The following is a 21,740-nucleotide window of genomic DNA, read 5'->3' on the forward strand; positions in this document are numbered from 1 at the left end:
TCCAATAATGGAATATTTGTTATGCAATTTCGCATTGTCTTGTCGCACAGAATTTTTTTTATTATCTGTATGTACATCAGCGGAAAAGCACAGGAATATAAAAAAATGCCACAATTTTATATGAATTAATCTCACTCATTAGAATTAGCTCGAAATCTGGAATTTGGTACCAAATATTCCTCATATTAATTGCAACCCATATACAGTATGCCTTCAGATGGCCAAAGGGGAAGACTTTTGTTGGGGGGTCATGTCAGGAAGCACAACTTCATCAAGACTTTTTATGTGGCTTTATGACTTATTGATGCATGTATTCAATCCACTTTATATGTAAACACATTTTCTGCTCTTAACGAAGATAAGCAATTACCTTGAGAGTAGTGTTAGGGATGGTGTGAGAGTCTAATAGGTGTTACTAAATACTAGTCTTTGTATATTATATTTAAGCTGGCTCAACTTCTTCTATCCACAGCTTTCAACATACCCCAAGGAAAAGCCACCACTAAGGTCATGTGTCTCTATAGAAATAAACCATATGCTGTCACATTAGATGCATAGAGGTTTTTTTTTTACTTGTATGATTAGGGTTGGCTAGGTTGAATGGCATTTATATTCAATGTATGTAAATGGGAAACTTATGGAAACTACACATTTTTGTACATTTGCAGCAAAGTATCCCCGTTACTGTACTAGTAAACACCCAACAGGGTAGAGATTCCCCGTGGGCTTCGGAAAGATTTGGCCCTGGGAATACTGAAAGCTTCCACAAAGGGGTAACATAAAAAGAGGAAAAGTAGGACCATTGGGAATTTTGTAAAAGTGGCACTACCCTGTAAGCATATTCGTCAGCTCTCTAGGGCCCACGTTCGTTTAACGGCCCCTCTCAGAATATATGAGAGTGTTAAAACACAGCTTTTGTCAATAAGGAATACCACTACAATATATATCTTAAGAAAAATATGATTACAATGTTTCTATAATGTCCCTTCTTTTTACCAAAACAAACTTGTTATTGTAAGCTCCTTTTTACATTATTATGTAAATTTACATAATTGTTTTGTTATTGGATTGTAAAATACTTTGGTTTGTAACTTTACATCATGTACAGATTAACAATCTATTACTTTGCTTTCGGATGTGTCTAGAATGCATGGTACAGCAAGTAACAGGTTAGAAATTGCAGGAAAAAATCCTGTGTCTGGAGTGTGCTGAAACAGCTCTGCAGAATGTAAATAAGCATCCTTTTTGTGCTAATAGGTTCTTGCAGAGAGATCTGGTAGTTGGACTGGATGACACTCCTCTGAAGAATGCTTTTGTCGTTTTCAGCGATTGATATAATTCCCTAAAGCTTCTTGCGCTTCAAGCCAAGGATGCTTTACCACATTTAACCCTGAGAGCAGCACGTTGTATAACTATGGACTGTGTTGTTTTCAAAGGGTTAATACATGCATTTATAATAAAATAGCCTTTGTCATTTGTCAGAAGAGTAAACACACATATTTAAAGGATTTTTTGTTGATCTAAGAAAGGGTTAATACTGGAATTCATTGAAAGAATCTAATTGCTAATTAAATGTCTGTAATACCATATTTTTGCAACAGCTCCCCCTAGTGGCGTGAATTAAAAACCTCTTCTCTGTGCCATGGAAACTGTAATATGTGCACATTTTTCTATTAGTCTTATATCCCTGAATGTTTTATTTGGAGATAGGAGATTTGTCAATATGTGTATAATACAAAACAGTCCTGTATTTTTTTTGTTTGTTTGTTTTTACTTAATAAATAATTACACATAATCTAAGATAAATGGATTTATTTCAAATCCCTAACATCTGGAAAAGTCTAACAAATAAATAACATTACTGATTGGCTACTATATACACACAGGGCTAAAGGCACAGGCTGGATTAAACAATTAAATAAACCCATAATCTAATTTTCCAACATAATAAACCAATGTAGTAATCTAGTCGATTAAGCCACACGTTTTAACAACCGATATGCCGGGAGTTGCAGTACATGCCAAAGCCTTTAGGACGGGTATTAAGACACGCGACTTATTCCCTATCCTGTGCAGATATTAGTTAAATATTAGACGAAACATTAACGGAGCTCTCTAACATGCTAAGTAAATTAACCGTAATATATGTCATTTTATTTTTTCCTCTAAAGATTTATTCTTTGCATTTTACTTGATAAGTGGAACAGCCTCCCGGCAGAAGTAGTAGAGGCTGATCCAGTGATGGAATTTAAACATGCATAGGAAGACGAGGCCAAGGTCTGAGTCTTAACATTACAAAAAATGAGCAGACTAGACGGGCTAAATGGTTCTTATCTGCCTTATTCTTTGTTTCTAAAACAACACAGAAACCACAAGTAGCTGGTTCGGTTTCTATGGCAACAGCCTATCAGTGACTGCTTTTGTCTCACATGTCAATACAGCATTCCCAGGAAAATATGAATGAAATTTTGAAAAATAGGTATTTTTTGGACATTCAATAGTATGAGCAATTAAGTAAAGTAAAGTGTTAAGTTGTGCAGGGTAGGTGGAACAGCACCTTTTATAAGAACGTTCCTTTTGTTAATATGCGAGTAAGATGTGTTTTTTTTAACTTGCTTCTAGGATCCCAAGTTACGCGAGCAGTTGGAAGTTGGGAATTTTGGAGGCCGCCTGGAGTATCGCATGTTTACAGTTGTTTACGGACCTGACCTCGTTAACATCTCTTATTTGAACTTAGTGGCATTTCAAGAAGAAATTGCAAAGGTAATCTGATGTTATTTTATTAAACGCTCCAATTAAATAATAATGTTGAATTTGCTTTTTAACGTGGGCCTTTGGCAAAGTCATAGCAAAAGTCGTAACTAGAATGTCCGTTCAGACCAGAGGTAATATTTCTAGGTGAATTTATGAAGAATCTAATTCTGCAGACCATTAGCATGCCTCCCAACTGTCCTGCTTTGCGAGGGATAGTCCCAATTTAGAAACTCTAAGCCCGGTTTCCCGCCGAGCTCTACCGCTGTCCCGTGGTCTCAATTTAATTATCCGGCATCTGGGACACCGGGCAATGGATGTTCAGTATTGTGCGCATGCACAGTAGCATGAGTAACACTCTACGTTACACACTCTGCCCCCTGTCACTGTGATTGCCAGGTTTGGAGATTGGGAGTTATGCTGTAGATTGTAAGCTCTCGGGAGCAGGGCCTTCTCTAACTAATGTATCTTAATGTATAAGAGTCTGTCAATTCTAGTCTTGTCATATCCACTAATATTGGCACCCTTGGTAAATATGAGCAAAGACGGCTGTGAAAAATTGTCTTTATTATTTAACCCTTTGATCTTTTCTTAAAAAATACACAAAATATATATTTATAGATACACAAAATAGATATCAACCAATTGCAAACACAAGACAGGTTTCTCTTAAAAAAATGTTAAATATATGTGTGGCACAATTATTGGCAGCCTTTTAGTCAATACTTTATGCCACATCCCTTTGCCAAGATAACAGCTCTGAGTCTTCTATAAGGTCTGGTGAGGTTGGAGAATACACAGCGAGGGATCTGAGATCATCCATCCATACAGAATCTCTCCAGAGCCTTCAGATTGGGAGGCTGATGCTGGTGGACTCTCCTCTTCAGCTCACCTCACAGATTTTCAATGGGGTTCAAGTCAGGGAACTGGGATGGCCGTGGTAGGACCTTGATTTTGGGGTCAGTAAACCATTTTGTGTTGATTTTGATGTCCTGCTGGAAGATCCAACCACGTCCCATTTTAAGCTTTCTGGCAGAGGCAGTCAGGTGCTCATTTAATATCTGTTGATATTTGATGAGTCCATGATACCATGTATCCTAACAAAATGCAGGAAAACAGCCCCAAAACATTTTTTTTATATTTTTTTTATAAATAAAAGCTGCTTCTGTACTAACTTCTAACTGTAGATAGTGGTCATACATGGGAACTCTCAGATGCGGTTTGATATCAGTACAAGCCCAAGTGACTTCTTTAACAGCTCTGAGACAGCTTGATGAATAGACGTACCATAAACAGACAATCATTAACAGAGATTTATTCCATCTGATAATTCAATTCATTACCTCCATTTAGAAGAACTGCGTTTCTGTCATTTGTTACGGGAAACGTTTGCTTAGTTACTAAATTGGCCATGTGCAAATTGAAGATATTTGGGGAGACACTTTCCGTAAGATTAATGTCTTCCTGTATGGGCCACACCAGACATGGACTAGCAAGTGGAAAATGGAACACTACCTGCAAGTTTAATGTTCACTACACTTATTAGTGATCATGCAGTCTGGAGTCATTTCGGGAACCCTTATTGAAAAAGACATAAATCTGAATTACAGATCCAGTTATAGCAAAATGGAGACATAATTTGCGAGTCTCTCATTATTAAACCGCGGTGCTTTCTTGGAATTGCTTGTTAAGTCTGGAGCATGAAAGACATAATAAACAGCGGCAGATATGTTCTGTCTCAAGCTTTGTGAGCTGTGGTTCTGCTAATAAATCCAGAGCATTTCTTTAATTTCCAATTAGGTCAGGTAACGTTGCTATTTGCATGGCAACCTGGCTAATATATCGTTCAACCAAAGATCGCATGCAATTAATGCCCAGTTTCTGTCTGCAGATTAGAAGGGCAGATTCAACCAGTCCCAGCGTTCCCATCCACATCCTGACTTAAGAAAACAGCGTGTTCTCAAGCCGTCTTTTATGTTCTGTTCTGATGTGCGCAGCCAAGTCTTACTAAACGTCATTCACTATGAAAGGGCAGAAAGTGTCCTATGTCTTCTATTCATGATCTGTTTTGGAAGTAGAAAATCTTTCAAATGCTATCAGGACCATTTTGTGTGATATTTAGGGCAGAATAATAATGTGAAAGCGCTTTGTTTATTCTGTTTTTTTACTTGGTTGCTAATCATAGAAACCACTTGCCCCGTGTATTCTGCCCATTTTTTCCCATTGTAAACACACAGACCTTTATCAGTTCTTGGACTCGTATAGTCATATGCCTATCCTACGCATATTTAAATTCCCTCACTGCATTAGACCACTTCTGCTGCGAAACTAATCCACTTAGCTTCCATCCTCTCACTAAAATATATAATGAAATTAGTGTTTATGGCACAGAATCTTCATGGTGCTTTTACTGAAGCCTATAGTCTACTTGGCACTCATGGATAAACAGGACAAATCAAATTTGCATATTGGCAAATGTATATAAACAAACATAGGTCTTATTTACTTTAAAGCAGGCTATTTTAAAATAGAGTAGCCAATCATTTTGTCTCTCTGTGAACCTGGCCTCCTGGAGCACTTGTGCAAAAGGGCAGTGCCTCCTGGAGCACTTGTGCAAAAGGGCGGTGCCTCCTGGAGCACTTGTGCAAAAGGGCAGTGCCTCATGGAGCACTTGTGCAAAAGGGCGGTGCCTCCTGGAGCACTTCTGAAAAAATGGTGGTGCCTCCTGGAGTACTTCTGCAAAAGGGCGGTGCCTCGAGGCACACCCACTTCCTGGTTGGAGAAACTGGGGATAGGCTGTCTCCGTGGCTCCACTGTTTTGGGAAAGTACTCCAAGAAACCAGAATAATGCAGATTAACGGAGAAAGAGGGCTGCAGAAACGCTTCTCTTACTCCGTGATTCTGTGAAAGAGTCAGTGAGAGTGAGTTACATTTTGAAGTGGGGGGGACAGGGGTGCTAAGCATAGGACTCCCTGGGTGCCAAATACTCTTCTGCAAGCCATGCCTCTTACCATACCCCTTATAACATAAGTGTCCCTTTTTTGCCTTTAAAATGTGGGGAGTGTTGGTTAAATTAAAAGGCAATGTGAGTCACCATAAATGACCTGTAGATTTCACAAGTGCTTTTCCCTAAAAGTTCTTTAAAGCGGATTCCTACTCCCATGGGATTCACACAAGGACTGCCATCCCCACACCATGCATTGGTTTTTAGTTCAGTGTTCTCAGGTAAGAATAGTATTTTTGGATTATGTTTATCCCTGTGTTTACATCCCTACCATGCAACATAAAAAAATATTTGGTTGGCTACAGACATAGATCAAACTAAACATCTTATGGCTTCTGTACTTTAGCTAAAGCATGTTTATTTTATATCTACTTAGGAGTGGACAGATGAGATATTCAGTCTGGCTACAAATCTACTGGCACAGAACATGTCCAGGGATGCATTTCTGGAAAAAGCGTAAGTAGCTTCATTATTTATTGCAAAGGGTGTCACTTCTGTTTTCTGAGTCAATTTCCGCTTTTTCTTGTTAGACATTTCCATGGCTATCGCTTATTCCCAGATGAGTTGTCACCTTTTTTAAACTTGGCTTTTATTCCTGGAAGTAGCTGAGAATATTTACGCAAAACAATAACACAATGTAAGATCTAATACACAGGGAAATCAACAGTTTCCATAATTCATATATTATATTTTTTTTTATTTGTGCATGTGAATATTCAGACTATTATTAAAAATGATGTACTTCCTTGATGAGACTGATTTACGTACATTGTATTTGGGTGAGGTATATACCCTAAATATATATATATATATATATAAAATATTGTAAATATGCCTTAGAATGCAAAACTTTTTGAGCTATACATTTGCTAGCATGCTGTATTTACATGTGCATATACGCCTATAGGTTAATCATTAGGCACCCATACATTACTATGCACAAAGTAGAATTTGGCAAACTTCACTATGTCCATTCTGCATGAGAGAGGATCCTGCTCTGGATTTGGCCTTGCCAAGTAACTAAGACAATTTTAGCTACTTGTGTACATAAGGGCCTTCAGGTTCTTAAATAAAGTTGGGAAAGGCTCAAAGGTCTTTTGGAACATTCTGCCAAAGGAAATAGAAAAATTCATTGGAAAATAATGCAAATTTAGATCTCTGTTTAGCTTTATTCCTAATATCTGATTTAACAGAGTTCTGTTTGAATTAACAAGCCATTGCATCAAATCATTCTGGGTTGTCTTCATTTTGAAGGATGACGCCATGTTTGTACAGAACCTTTAAAGCATTATTAGGAACTACGTGTGTTATTTTCTAAGATACCTGCTGCTTTGAAATTACCATCACATTCACTATGTAGACAATTATATTGTCCAGAGCTGGGGACATTATGCCACTATAACTAGAGTCATTGGGATAATATTAGGACAGATGGGTGAAGTTAGGAAAACATTGTACTAAATCAGCATAGTATGAAGACATAATTACTGGTAGCTGGTGGTGTTGCAAGAAGGTTCAAAGCCCAGTTACTCTGAAGTAACCCTACCTGGTGTCCTGGCTTTTGCGGCATTGATCTGTGATAGCTTCTCCATCGTGGGCTACTCATTCTGTCACTGATGCAATGGTGCATGCCTCTTAAGCACAGCTCTCCTATTCCCCTCTGTACAATGCATGGTGAATATAACTGACACCCATTCATTCCTGCCTTATTCCCACCAAAAAAGAGGACAAAGGGAGAACAGGTCCATCAGAAGATCTCCCACTACCATGTAAACTCTATTGGAGTCCCCCGTCACAATTCAGGTGTGTTGTGTCTTAAAAGAGCTTAGCGGCCTTTAATGCAGTCTATGGCAGCACGGCCTCCATAGGATGACCAGTTAGGGTAAACAAAGATCTTCTAGATAGAAGCATTACATTTAGTTTGGTGCAGGGAACTTTGTACATGATTTCTGCCTTGTTTATTATTGATGGTCTCTGTGGGGAGAATGATTTGGTGTTGGTTACACCTATTAGACACCTGTGACACCTACAATATAGTCTTTTTTCACAGCTTCTTATTTCTTTTCTCACTAGGTACACAGGTGTCTTCACCTGCTTCCCTTTTTATTGTCGCTATCATGTCAAAGACCTTTCTAATTCCAGGACAGCTATCAAAATAAATAAATGTAATAAAAAACGAAATCTTAACAATACATTCATTTGTACTATTTACCTGGGCCAGATAGGACATTAAAAGTAGCAGAAGAACAGGAGTGGATGAAATGATGTAAATGCTTGCAGGCCACACAATACACTAGTTTATGTCCTCTGTGTGTGGATGCATGTATCCTGCTGGTGGTCCCACATTAAAGAATGGGATCTGCTACACGAGGAGCAATAAAGGTAGATGATAGACACCTTTGGCCACCAGCCCGTCAAGCTCGGTTTTCCCAATGACCAGTCTCATCGTGCTATATACTCACTACATAGTCAATGTAGACTCATCATTAATGTGCCAAAGACACATTGTTCTACAAAGACGTTTTATGGATTACGAGGGATATCAACATCCAAGCAGGTCACTACATGCCAGCAGTGGGCTAACTCAGGAACATATAGCACAGTATAGACATAATTACTAGTAGCACTATGATAAGATAAACTATTTTATTGCAAAGTTGTTAGCAGAACATTTGGCTTTTAAATAAAAAATTTTTTTATATGTATTAACCACAAACCTGACATTAAATGGTACAGGTTTACATATGAAGTGATATTTGTTACAAATCAGTCCCTATAAGTCTCCTTGACACAATGAGTACATTTTCCAATAAGTAATAGTTCAAACAAGGTATAGTTAGTTTAGGCTATTTTCGGTATTAGTGTTATTTTGACCTTTAAGGCAGGGCTCGACAAATCCCAGGCGCCAGGTCGCCATGGCGACAGAGAATTTTGTCCTGGCGCCTAGGTTTTGTCAGCCTCTTACATCCAGAAAAAAGTGTGGATGTAAGAGGCTGAGTCACCACACGGGGGCGCTGCTGCCGTCTGCCCAGAAGTCTGGGCAGACAGCACAGCCACTCCGAGCCCGCCCCCGAGCCTGAGATCACTCCCACGGAGTGATCCTGTAGGCTGAAAACGCGGTTGCTGGAAAAGCAGCACTCGTGTTTTCAGCTGCCACAGGCAGCCTCAGGGAAGGGGTTTGTGTGTTGATTGGGTCCCCACACAAGTCTGGGGACCTCACCCAACACCCCCAGCTGCCTGATCGCTCCATGGGAGCGACAGCGCAGCGTTAACCCCTTCAATGCCGCGATCGCGGCATTTAGGGGTTATTTCCCGTTTTGGGGGCTTTGCTGCTGGGCTTCCAGGCAGACCAGCAACAGCAAAAACGAGCCCCCACAAGCCCTTTGATGACTCCTGTAGGTATGGAAGCCTACAGCAGTCATCAAAGAGACTCCCTCTGCAATGGCTGGTCCATAGACCAGCAATTGAGTCCCAGCTGGAGGCAGCTTCAGGGACAGGGGAGAGGGTTCTTCGGTCTCCACATGAGTGTGGAAACCAGCCCCAACACAACCCCCCCCCCCCCCGCTGCCTGATCGCTCCCTGGGAGCGACAGTGCAGCGTTAACCCCTTCAATGCCGCGATCGTGGCGTTTTAGGGGTTAACTCCCGTTTTGTAAGGGGCTCTGCTGCCGGTGGTCTGCCTGGAAGCCCAGCAACAGCAAAAAAACGAGCCCCCACAAGCCCTTTGATGATTCCTGTAGGCATGGAAGCCTACAGCCGTCATCATAGACTCCCCCCCTGCAGTGGCTGGTCTATAGACCAGCAATTGCTTCCCAGCTGCCAGAGGCAGCTTCAGGGACAGGGTGAGAGGGTTCTTTGGTCTCGCCATGAGTGTGGAGACCAGCCCCAACACCCCCTGCTGCCTGATCACTCCATGAGAGCGACAGTGCAGCGTTAACCCCTTCAATGCCACAATTGTGTATGACACATTCGTGGCATTGCAGGGGTTAACATTTGTCCCCACAAGCTTGTGGGGACTAAATATATGTCAATGCTGTGCTCCAATGGAACATCAGCATCGAAAGAGTTAAAAAGATGAAAAAAATTTATTTACAAAAAAAAACAAACAGCACTGACCTGAAAGTCCACGGTGCTTCCAGGTCAAACGCTGTGAGTTTAGTAAGTGGGCTGATGATGATCGGATGCCTCCTGACCAACTCTTAGTTTAAAAAAATCCTGGCTCCTAACTTTTTTACCTGGCGCCTAGATTCACAACAAATTTGTCAAGCCCTGCTTTAAGGTAACATAAAGTTTCATATAAACCTCCATAGGAAAGAATGCAATTACAGATCTGTTATGCTAATATTAATTTGCTTAGCATACCTAGAGAATGTACAGTATAGTTTTTTCTCTAAGTGGAACAACACCTTTAAACGGCAAGCCTTGGAGTCTCATCAGTAATATTATGCTTGATATTACATCTCATACATAAATGTATGACAATATTACAATTTACATTACTAGCCATGACAAAACAGATTGACTGTAATATTTACAGTTGCTATTTGCGTGTATTTACCAACTTTAGCTGGATCACAGCCAGAAGCTCTAACTTAAGATATGCCTCAGGAGGATATAAGCAGCATCCTCACCCAACAAACTGCATATATCATTTATGAAACAAATGTCGGTAGAGAACCTGCCTATTAAAGAGATATCGTCTCTATATATTAATGCTACATGATACAAAATAAATACATGAGAACCATCATGACAATTAGGTGGCATCACGGTTAACCCCTTCAGTGAATGAATGAGAAATGCATTCCCTTTTGACACCTAAATAGTTCCATTTCCAAATCATCAATGTGCAAGAACACACCTTCTAATATTTGTTAACTCTTTGTCCAATAAAACAACTTAATGCATAATATAGAAATACTGTATGTAAGATCTTCCTTGATATTTGAAGGATTTTGTGTACATAAAACTAATTATGGAAATATACAGTATAATCTGCTGCTGCTCACTGCAATGTATTGCTCATAGACATGGTGCTGAAAGAGTTAACATACAAAATACAAGCACATGAGCCATGTATCTGACGTTGGAAGTACAGTATACCAATTTATGAGGACCGGGAATCTACAGTGCTTACTGCTTAGCTCACAGGTTTTATTGCGAAACAGTTAAGTGTACCATAGCTGTGACCTTCCATGCAGATGAACCATGTCATGGTTTGCTGTCCCAACAGCTGAACTCCAATACTTCGTATGAAACTGATCACCCTGCATTGCATCAAACAATGAGGTTATGCAGAGTGAGTAGATGTACAAGCTGCTGTCTGCTTCTTATTAGACATATCTGTTGTTTGATGGATTTTCCCCTCATTTCCCAGTACTCTGCATATTTTTTACTTCTAGAAAAATCACAATGTTCATTGTGAAACACTCAACCTGTGGTTTGTAATGAACATCTAACATAGGAGGATACCATTTGCTTCTTGTCAATGGTGGCTAGACTTACTCCTTACTTACACCGAACATGTATTATTATTATTTATGGATTTATATAGCACCATCATATTCTGTAGTGCTGTGCAATGGGTAAACAGGACATAACAAGTAGTATATAACATAACAATTTGACTTACAGAAAGCGTGGAGGGCCCTCCTCAAACGAGCTTACATTCTAGAGCATGGATGATCCTTTCATTAGTAATGTGTGTGCAGAGAGGGAGATCTAGATGTATAAGTGATGTCTAGAACATACTGTCTGTGAATATACAGCAACAGCATATACATTGGTGTTTTCACCCCTTTGAAAGTAGAACTGTTTTGACCAATAACAATTTAAAACAAAATAATCAGCAGTTTTATATTCACTTCTTGAATATTTCCTTGGAGTTGCACAACAACAACTATGGTGAATTTAACTAGTTGTCTTTGCATTTTCATAGTTAACATTTTTAAAACAGAGTTTAAATTAGCTAGTTCAAGTAGAATCGATGAATCCTGTGAATCATGAATGAATCATGGTGCACATGTGTGGAAAGTGCTGCTATTGATTTCAATGGGAGCATTTTCCTGTCACTGATTGATTGCTTCAAGCAGCCAATCAGCTGAAAGCAATGTCAGACCATGGGGGAGGAGGGCAGCTGCTGCAGCAGGACTGCACCTTCTTTATTATTACTTTTGAAGTGATGCATTCGGTACTTTAAATGCATTCTTCCTTAGAGAGGTTGTCAGAGAGTCCCTGGGGAGCTCTATATTCTTGCGATTATAATTCCAACATGTCTACTCAAAAGAGACCAAAAATAAATTCAACCGGCTTTTTTCCCGTGACCATGCCATGTCCAGGATGCTGTACTTCAGTTTGGAGTATATGAAAAATTACAGAAACATTAGTTGCGATACATATGCAGGGAGTAACCAGTAAACATTACAATGTAACTGAGGCTTAATATTTTGTAATCTCAAAAAAAAAGGAAAAGCTAATTTGGATTTTATGCAAAATATTTGATTAATCTTTAATAATTTCAACATTTCAGGAGTGTTCTGACTCCCATTATCAGGACATAACCTGTTATGAATTTTGCTCCTGGGGCTAAGTAGCTTGGCGGTATCTACCTGATATAAGAATGCTGGATTTACACTCTCATTATCATGCTTTAAAATGTTTCCTTACAGAAGACCAGTTTAGGCTACTGTATAACAAATTTAACTAGGTTTATGATTTTTTGATCTAATGAATATTTAAATTTTATTTTTTTCTAGGTACACAAAGCTTAAGCTCCAAGCCAACCAAGAAGGACGGATTCCTGTTAAGAAGTAAGTTGTCTCTGTTAAAATAATGTAAAACATGTAAAAGTATGTCGGTAAAGCCCTGACTGCCCAGGGTACCAAGAAATAAGACTGTTTAAAAGCGTGTGACCTGAAAAACAAGGCCAGACATGATGATGATGATTAGCAGAGAGACAATACATGGAGTGTATGCATGTTTTTTTGGACTGTATACATACTGTATATGTGTGTGCATATATTATAATGGATAGGTTTCCTGAGTTGGGAATCACAAATAGCATTTGACATTCCAATGGGAAAAATTAAAAAAATAAACAGAATAAGACAGGAATTTAGCAACTGAGTAAGAATAAGTTACAGTAGAGGAAGAGACATTAAGTTGAGAGAGCAAAAGTGGCGTAGTTTGTGATTTGGTGTTCTTGACTGCTTGCCTGGTAAAAATGTTGAAAGCATTATCCAGGGAGACACTCTTCTAATATTCTCTTCTCTGTCTCTATCCTTCTTTGTTCTTATGGGTTTCTCATCTCTTGGTTTCCTTTTCTTCCTGATAAAAAATATCACTAGAGTCACTAGGTTGTGGTCACTTCTTCAGGCACATCGTATATTGAACATCATTATATTACTCTTTATGTATATAAATAGGAAATTGTAACTATTGTCTTTGCTGATAGCTGAGAATTTGAAGAATATATGCCAAATAATCCATGTCATCTATATTGTTAAAGTCCTGAAATTAACAATTGTTAATGCTTTATACTGTAACTTCCCCTATGAAACACAATACAAATGTAATAATAAAAAAGGAATGTTGAAAGCTATCATTGGCTTTTAATCTGAAGACAACAGAAAGTCTTGCGTTTTGGGCTGGTGATATAAAGAAGAGGGAAATGATTGACTCTTCAGTTTGATGGAAAGGGCGCTAGGCTGTTGAGTAATCTTAAATCCAAAACTGTTCTACTGCTCAGTGCTTTTGGTTATTGTTTTTTCTTTTTTTTGTAGAAATAGAAATGACTTGGAAAGTAGTTCCATTAAATGCCTATTCACTACCATTTTTTTGTCTTACTTATTGTTCTTGCTAAATGTCCACTTAGTTTGTCGCTCTCTTGTTCTATTGCATTAAGCTTTCTTTCTAAAAGCAGGTTTTGTGTGTCATACCATAAACACATTCAGACTTAGAGAACAACCCACACTCTGCCTGCAGTGAAAATACCAAATCGCCGTGTGCGCTATTATTCACGCTTTTGACTAAGCTCTCTAATCATGAGACATTTTGGCAATCGTTGGCCTTTTCTCCCCGTGCCTGTAACAATGTATTAATAAAGTTGTGGATTCAATAAAAATAAATAATGCACCTTTTCGTCCAAGTTTGTAACAATCGTCTCTTCAGTAGAAATGCCTTACTGAGCGCCTTTAAAAACATGATTTTATGGCCAAAATTTCCAACGGACACAAATGGGCACTTTTGTTTTAGGGGCTTGCAAAATCTTTTTATGAGTCTTTTTGACCCATCAGTGTTCATTTATTTAAGAATCATGTATTTATATCAATAAACCATTTTATTGCGGCCTTAAACCTTGTTGTATGTTGGCCCAATAAGAAGGTTCAGCTTAAACTAATTCCTATTTTAACTGTTCCTATTTATCTATAAGATAAGGTCTAAGAGATCAATATGAAATATACTTATGATCACTTTGCATCCTGACTGGTTTTATTAAAAGACTTTAGAAATACAACCCTATTATTCTTAATGGCAAATATTATATTTTACATATTTATATAAAACAATTCAAAACAAGCTTACAAATCTTCACTGAATAAAAAATACTGTTACTGGAAAATTGCACGGTAACCTTTTGAAGTTAGCTGTAGCAAGTTATAAAAAAAGAAAAACAGCATCTCATTATTTCCTGCATAATAAGCACGATTTATGTAGGTTTATCGTTTTAAAAGGAAAACAAATATCTTTTGGGAATATAGCAGAAAAACTTAAAAGAGCAGAAAATAAAAGATAAAAGAGATGTAGAAATTGTCTCACCTTGTGTTTTTACTAGGTCACAAAATTAAATTCTACTGCTCAAAAGATTGTCAGACTTTACTAACATATAACTCATTAAATTCCTGATTATGGTAACGATTCTTGATCTACCGGAAAACAAAGATTGGAATCAAAACGTTAGTTATGGAGGTAGGCCTCCATGCCATATTCAGTGTTCTATCTGTAAACACATTTTTTAAGAATGTTTACTAAATACCGTAGATGTAAGTGATGGTAAAAAAGATTTTCAAGTCTGACAATAAAAAGGTTGGCATTTAAGATTACAAATTAGGTAAAATAGGCAGATTAGGCATAATTAAGTGATATTGCATAACAGTTTATCAGAATTATTTTATTAAATGTAAATATTTTCTAATATGACCTTGGAGTGAATTTGCTGGGACGTCCACTCCTGTCTTGAATGTTTTCCACTTTTGAATAATCTTTCTCACTGTAGAATGAAGGACTTTAAATTATTTGGAAATGGCCGTATAAACATTCCCAGATTGATGGGCAGAAAAATAGTTTTTCTTAGATCATTGCTGATGTCTTTCCTCCTTGGTATCGTGTTAACAAACACCTGAATGCTCCAGACCAGCATACTGGTAAAATGTCAGCTTTTATAGAGGTGGTCACACTGATGATCAACTAATCAAGAACATTTAATTAGCAGCACCTGTCTGCTACTTAGCTTCTTAATTCACACATGGCTTCTCCATTTAGACTTTATTTTTGTTGAATAAATCATGACACAGTGTTAATATGTAATGTGTTGTTGTTCATCTGAAGTTGTATTTACCTAATTCTTAGACCTGCTAAGGAACAGATATTGTTATTATGTCCTGATATTTAAAACCATATAATTCAAAGAGGGTGTATTTTCTTCTTACAGGACTGTATATTAAAAGTGGCACTAAACCACCTCAGGATGCGTAGGTTTTTTTATAAAAGTTATGATTATTTTAATAGAGCCGCTAGCATTTTAGAAAACGTTAAAGTTTTTAAATTTAATTCTTTCCTCTGACTTACTGCCTTCAGCTAAATCAAATGAGAAGATACACTAATTTGTGGTACTACTCTATCGATCAAAGTCAGATGCATTCGAAAACAAATATCTTGTTGCAAAAAAAGTGAGAGTTGACTGCCAGATTCCTGCCATTTTATATTTAAGCAGACAGGGCATGTGGTGATATAGAATAACTAAGTGCAGCTTTAACAGGTTCTCTCAGACTTTGCAGGGTTGCTTACAAGTCATTTGGCTCAGGTAAAGTTAGCGTTTAGTAGATCTGCATTTGATTGGACTGGGCACAGGACCCATCTTACAGGTTTATTTAGTAGATAGAGCCACAAGTCTGTCTTCTGTTGATTATTATGCTATACAACATGAAAAAAAAATATATTCAGATGAGCCAGAAGTCTTAAAGCATGAAGTTAATTTTAGTTAGGGATTAAAGGATTTGCATTACATTTATTTCAGGTCATGCTTCAGATAGAGCAGTACCCTTGTGGAAGGTTTATTTCATTAATCTGGTTGGGTTCCAACAATACAGTAGACTTACTAGTGCACAGTTATTTAGAAATAATTGATGCTCCGCTGGTGTTCGATAATATGAAACCAATGCAATTTAGAATGGATGATGAGTATTGCCAGAAAGAACTCTCCATCAATAGTTAAACAATATGATAACAGAATATTTTTGCTGTGTATCTGTTTCAAAACAAAGACAACTTTTAATTGTGCCATTAGACATGACCAACCTAGTTAAATGCTGTCTGACACTGGATCACAAAATTTTGAATGTTTGTCTACTGATCTTCTAAATTTCAATAAAATCTTTATCACTTATGTAACCTCCAACAGGGAAATCTTGTTTGTATCCTTTTTGGAGTGGAGAGGTGGAAATTTCATTTTTTGGGGGAAACTGTACAAATGATAACGAAAGCATAGCATCAAAATATTGGGCAGAGTATTGTTAGATGCAAAGTGAATTTCAAAATTGCATACATGGCAGAGCAAACACATAAGTCTGGTAAATGTCTATAGTAAATGCTGGTGTTTGGCATACTATATTAACCAGCTGGAGCAGGTCATGGGAATAGTTTATGTAAAGAGCAGGTGGATAGCCATAAACCTAGCATTAAACTTCTGCATGTGTTGATATAGAAGATGCATTTGTTTCCCATGTATTAGCATCTCATTGTTTTGCCATAAGGAAAAAAAAAAGCAAATGAATTAGATGGATTCCAGGTACTATATAGGTAGGTAAATGGGTTACGCAGACAGGTAGTTACTGCAGGGGGAATTGGTCATCATGTCTTTCCATGGTTGCCGATGTCTTCAAGCAGCAGTGCAGTTATAAAGCCCAATATAAGCAACTAATGGATATGCCCTAGATTGTTTATTGCTACTGCCTCACAATAAGGATCCGTGTGTTTCCAGAGAGAAAATAAAATACAGAAATGTAATGCTTAAAGGTGCATTGAAGCTTCCACAGAATGTTTTTGGCATAAGTTGTGTTGTCTTTCATTATGTACGATCAATCGAATAATATGATGTTTTTCTTCTTTTTTTTTTATAGTATATATCGTCTGTTTTCCGCTGATAGGAAAAGAGTAGAAACTGCATTAGATGCCTGCAGTCTTCCATCTGTCAGAGTAAGTGCCCGAGACGTGCCACGGAACATAATTCACTTTAGAGTTCAGTTCAATTTGCAAATGAACAAGAACAAAAAAAAACAACTGTAGTGTTTTCTTCTGTTTCTTTCTTCTTATGGTAAAAAAACATGCATTATTTTATTCCCCGTTGTAACATACAGTAGCATACTGACATATTAACAAATTCCCAACAAAGTAGTCCAATTGGGTTCCCAAAAAGCGAATGTACAATTTGGGGCAGCACTTTTTCAGTTGTGCTTTATTCTGGCTAATGTTTGTAGTACTAGTATATTTTTTATTCTTTATGTTTTAGGCATACTTTGTGTGACTTTAACAATAGGGTGCATTAAGGCCGTAATACTTAAAACAATACACAGGGTATAAAGTGATGGATTGTAGTTGTGAGTCCTAAATGTGCGTGTTTATAATCTGAGAGAGCCCACATCACGACGGGTGCCCCGAGTTGTTCTGTTCATGTAAGGTTGGCGAGTGGTCATGCCCCAACCCTTCTAGGGATGGTCCCCCCTCCCCACTTTAAACACCCCCAACTCAGGTGTCTAGATGTGGACACCTGAAATGTTGTAAGGGATGTGTCTAGGGCCCAATCCCCTGATCAGGAGAGCCTTAAGCATATTGTGAAGGTGTTGCTCACCACCCTACAAAGATTATTATATACCACTGTGGTTCATGCTTTTCTGAGCAACTGCTCTTTGCATTTTTATAGGTGAAATAACAACCTGGTAGCCGAGCAACAGAGTCAAATGCTCGTTCTGTCCACAGCGGTATATTTACTTTAAGCTAATTGTGAAGATAGTGGTTCAGACAGTTTTAAGAGGTTCAGTTTTTCAGCACACAGAGATTCCTATAAAATTGTAGTTTTGATTATTATTATCTTCTTTTATCATGGCAGCTAATTACCTTGGAAACCATTTGTTTGTATGTATATCTATATCTATGTATATATATATATATATATATATATATATATAATTAGGTTTTAAAAGAGTCATTTTATTACCATGACAACCAGTGGAATGGTCAGCATGAGGTTATGAGTTGCTCTAAATAAAAATATGTAAGGTGGATGTTCCATTTTGCAAATAACCTTAACACGTATCACTAAAGGTACACTCCAGCACTCATAAGCACTTTAATGTGTGAGATGGATGACTGTTATCTGATAGTTGGAGTGTTTTCTGTGTGTCCAAAGGCATACAGGTATTAATAATTCAGCTCGCAGGCAACCTCAGTCGGGTTGGGCCGGTTAAATTAACCCTTAAATCCAATGGCTCCTTTTCTTCATAGGGAATAAAACCATCTTTCCCGAGACAACTTTTCACTAGCTCTTGCGTAAAACATAGGATTTTCTGATAGCTCACCTTGTTTGCCGTTCCCAATCGCCTGGGTGAGAATTCTAGGGTGTTGTGATGTCTTCAATCTCCAGCTGATCAAAAAAGCATCCTGCCTAAGAAACTGCCTTACAGTGTGTAGTAGGATCACATATGACTCCACTATGGATTTACAAAAAGACAGCTTTAATAAACATTTGACATTAATGAACGATTAGCTGTGGTACTTAGACATTTAGATGTGTCTTATTGTTAAATTTGTTAAATAATTTCCCCTTAGTAAAAATGTATCCTTGTAACTATTGTAGAAAAAGTTGAAAGTATTAATTGTAATTAACATAGTTTTATCTAGATATTAGTTTGTAATTACTGCAATATGTATTATCTTTTCTTTTTTAATAGAGTGATTCCATTCCTCAAGATGACTTCACTCCAGAGGTGTACAGAGCCTTCGTAAACAACCTGTGCCCACGGCCTGAGATTGACAGTATTTTTTCTGAATTGTAAGTTTTTTTGGTTTTTTTTTAATGATTATCTAATATTATTAAATGTAACAATCCAGATTGTCCTGGGAATGTCACCCATTAAATAACTTGTGTATTAGGTCACCAAAGGCAGTGGCGGAACTACCGGGGTCGCAGGGGTCGCGACTGCGACCGGGCCCCGGGGGCAGGGGGCCCAAGCCAAGGGGCCACCCGAAATCGGGCCCCGGCGGCAGGGGGGCCCAAGCCAAGGGGCCGCCCGAAATTGGGCCCCGGCGGCAGGGGGGCCCAAGCCAAGGGGCCGCCCGAAATCGGGACCCGGCGGCAGGGGGGCCCAAGATCTTTGTTCCGGGTTTTTTTTTTTTTTTTAATAAGGCAAGCCGGGCCACGGAGCTGGCGACGGCCGCCTAGTCATTGATGCAGCATGAGGGGCGAAAGCTCCGCCCCCTCACGCTCAGAGTGCAGGAGCACCGGATGGCATCAAAGGTTGATAAGGTATTTGATGGTTCTGAAAATTAGATCTTATGTTTTGATTTTTTGTGATGGCTGCTCAAAGTGAAATAGTGTGTAGTAATCATATTAAAAAATAAGATATAAGGGTTAAAAAACACAAACATCCTGTATTTATGTAAACATGCAACTGCCCTAATTATGAATTTTAAGGGAATGAGTCACTGTTTTTTTTTAGAAAAAAATAAAAATTAACACCAAAGGGCAAGACATGTTTATTATTAAACACTTTGTTTAACCCCTTCACTACTGGGTTTTTTTAATACCCCATATAATGTATGTTTTTGCCATTTTTACTATATATTGGTTTAATTAAGACCCCCCTTTTCCATGTTTGATATACCTACACAAATTATATATGTTTCTTTTGTCAGGAAAAAGTAGGGCTTTCTTTTGAAACATGCAATAAATAATTATCTTTACTGCTAGTATGTAAAAAAAACTATAATAAAATTTTAAAAAAAATCTCAGGTGTCAATTATAAACATAAAAATAAATATATGTGTGCGTCTGTGGAGGGGGACAAAACGCATAAGTTTTTTTAAAAAAAAATTCTTTAAAAAATGGAGATTCCTAGATTTATTTTTATATAGATATAATTGTCTAGACACATATATAACACTTATATATAGATTAGACACACAAGTTCAGCTCCCCAGTGTCACCTTTGTCCCCATCCAGCCAGGCACAGTATGGGCTGTTTGGGGACAAAGATGGCAAACCTTACATGTGTTATCTGGGTGCTGGTCAGGGCTGGTTTTGGGGTGTTCAACCTGTGATCTATGCCTATAATTTAGGGGGTTTTATCTATACCTTTAATGCAGAGTTTTTATGTGAATTCTATTTGATCTATTTCTGCAATGCTGGGTTTGTGTGTTATTCTGTTGATCTATATCCGCTATGCTATGCTTCCATACATTATTTATGTATTCAAAGAAAAAGGGGCGCATGTACAAAAGGGGCCCTATGTACATGCGCCCCTTTTTCTTTGATTATGCCCTTTGTACATGCGCCCCTTTTTCTTTGATTTTTTTTTACAGATATGATTCAATATGTAAATTGAATTTGTTGAATTTGTTGAAAAAAAATTGTTGGGTAAAAATCATGTTTTTTTTGGGGGGGTGAGGGGGTGGGGGGGCCCTTAACAGATTCACGCACCCGGGCCCACCCGGGACCAAAGGGTTATGGTAAATACCGCAATGTAGATATAATACAGATGCAAACTCCAAATGAGCCACGAAGCACTAAGAAAAAACATTATTTCACCAAGTGTTTAGAAATACACAGAATGGATGATCTGGTTTATCTTAGGGCACCTTTTAGTCGTAAAGTATTCCAGTAAATTAAATAGTACGTACCCATTTGAAAGGCTATCAAATGACTAAAACTTGAAACAATACTAATAACCACAAAGGAATGATTTTATGTTTTTCTTGCTGTTAAATAATTAACAAAATTATCATGTTATTTTTCTACAGTGGTACAAAGAACCAACCGCACCTCACCGTTGATCAAATGACCGAATTCATTAATATTAAGCAAAGAGATCCACGTTTAAATGAAATTCTCTACCCGCCATTAAAGCAAGAGCAGGTTCAGCAGCTGATTGAGAAATATGAACCTAACAGTGCTTTGGCAATGAGAGGTGAGCGAGTACAGATTTAGTTTGATTTCTAGTTACCGTTTGTTCTTCCTACGCATGCTGCACACGGTAATAACAATCAAGTCTCTAGCAGCTTCAGCCCCTACCTTGCTCACAGCATATTATACCTTTTATAGCAAAGTTGGTATTCATGCTGAGTCTAGGTGTTGGGATTGTAACAGGGCCTGGGTATGTATATAATGTATGTGTTATAATATACCATATTTGCTCAATTACAAGACTTTCATTCAGACCTTGGATCTCCACTACCTACCATCTGATATAGCGCTTCTACCACCTACTATAGCGCCCCTGACATATTATATACGCTTGCATGCATTCAAAGACTTGCCAGTCTCTGAACTGCAAGCCACATTCAGAGCCATATAGGCGCGGGTCTGTGAGGAACGACCTTCACAAAGTGTATGCTGCATAATTCAGCATGACCTCCCACTGTCCTTCCTGTGTAGAGGAGTTGGTTGAAATAAAACCTTAAGGTTGACTGAGCATCGTAGGACTTGTTCTTCCTAA

The 21,740-nt window shown here is 38.1% G+C and overlaps 1 protein-coding gene across 1 annotated transcript in view; it reads left to right on the forward strand.

The window, feature by feature from the left end:
• The window catches only part of PLCB1 (phospholipase C beta 1), a 227,329-nt gene that overhangs the window by 132,960 nt on the left and 72,629 nt on the right, over positions 1-21,740 (forward strand). Inside the window, exons 4-9 of the mRNA XM_053460832.1 lie at positions 2,623-2,763; positions 6,132-6,211; positions 12,510-12,563; positions 17,151-17,226; positions 18,978-19,078; positions 21,046-21,212. Coding sequence (XP_053316807.1) covers positions 2,623-2,763; positions 6,132-6,211; positions 12,510-12,563; positions 17,151-17,226; positions 18,978-19,078; positions 21,046-21,212 — 619 coding nt within the window. The remainder of the gene's footprint in view (positions 1-2,622; positions 2,764-6,131; positions 6,212-12,509; positions 12,564-17,150; positions 17,227-18,977; positions 19,079-21,045; positions 21,213-21,740) is intronic.

Source organism: Spea bombifrons, chromosome 3 (genome assembly GCF_027358695.1).
Source record: "Spea bombifrons isolate aSpeBom1 chromosome 3, aSpeBom1.2.pri, whole genome shotgun sequence".
NCBI classification, from domain to species: domain Eukaryota; kingdom Metazoa; phylum Chordata; class Amphibia; order Anura; family Pelobatidae; genus Spea; species Spea bombifrons.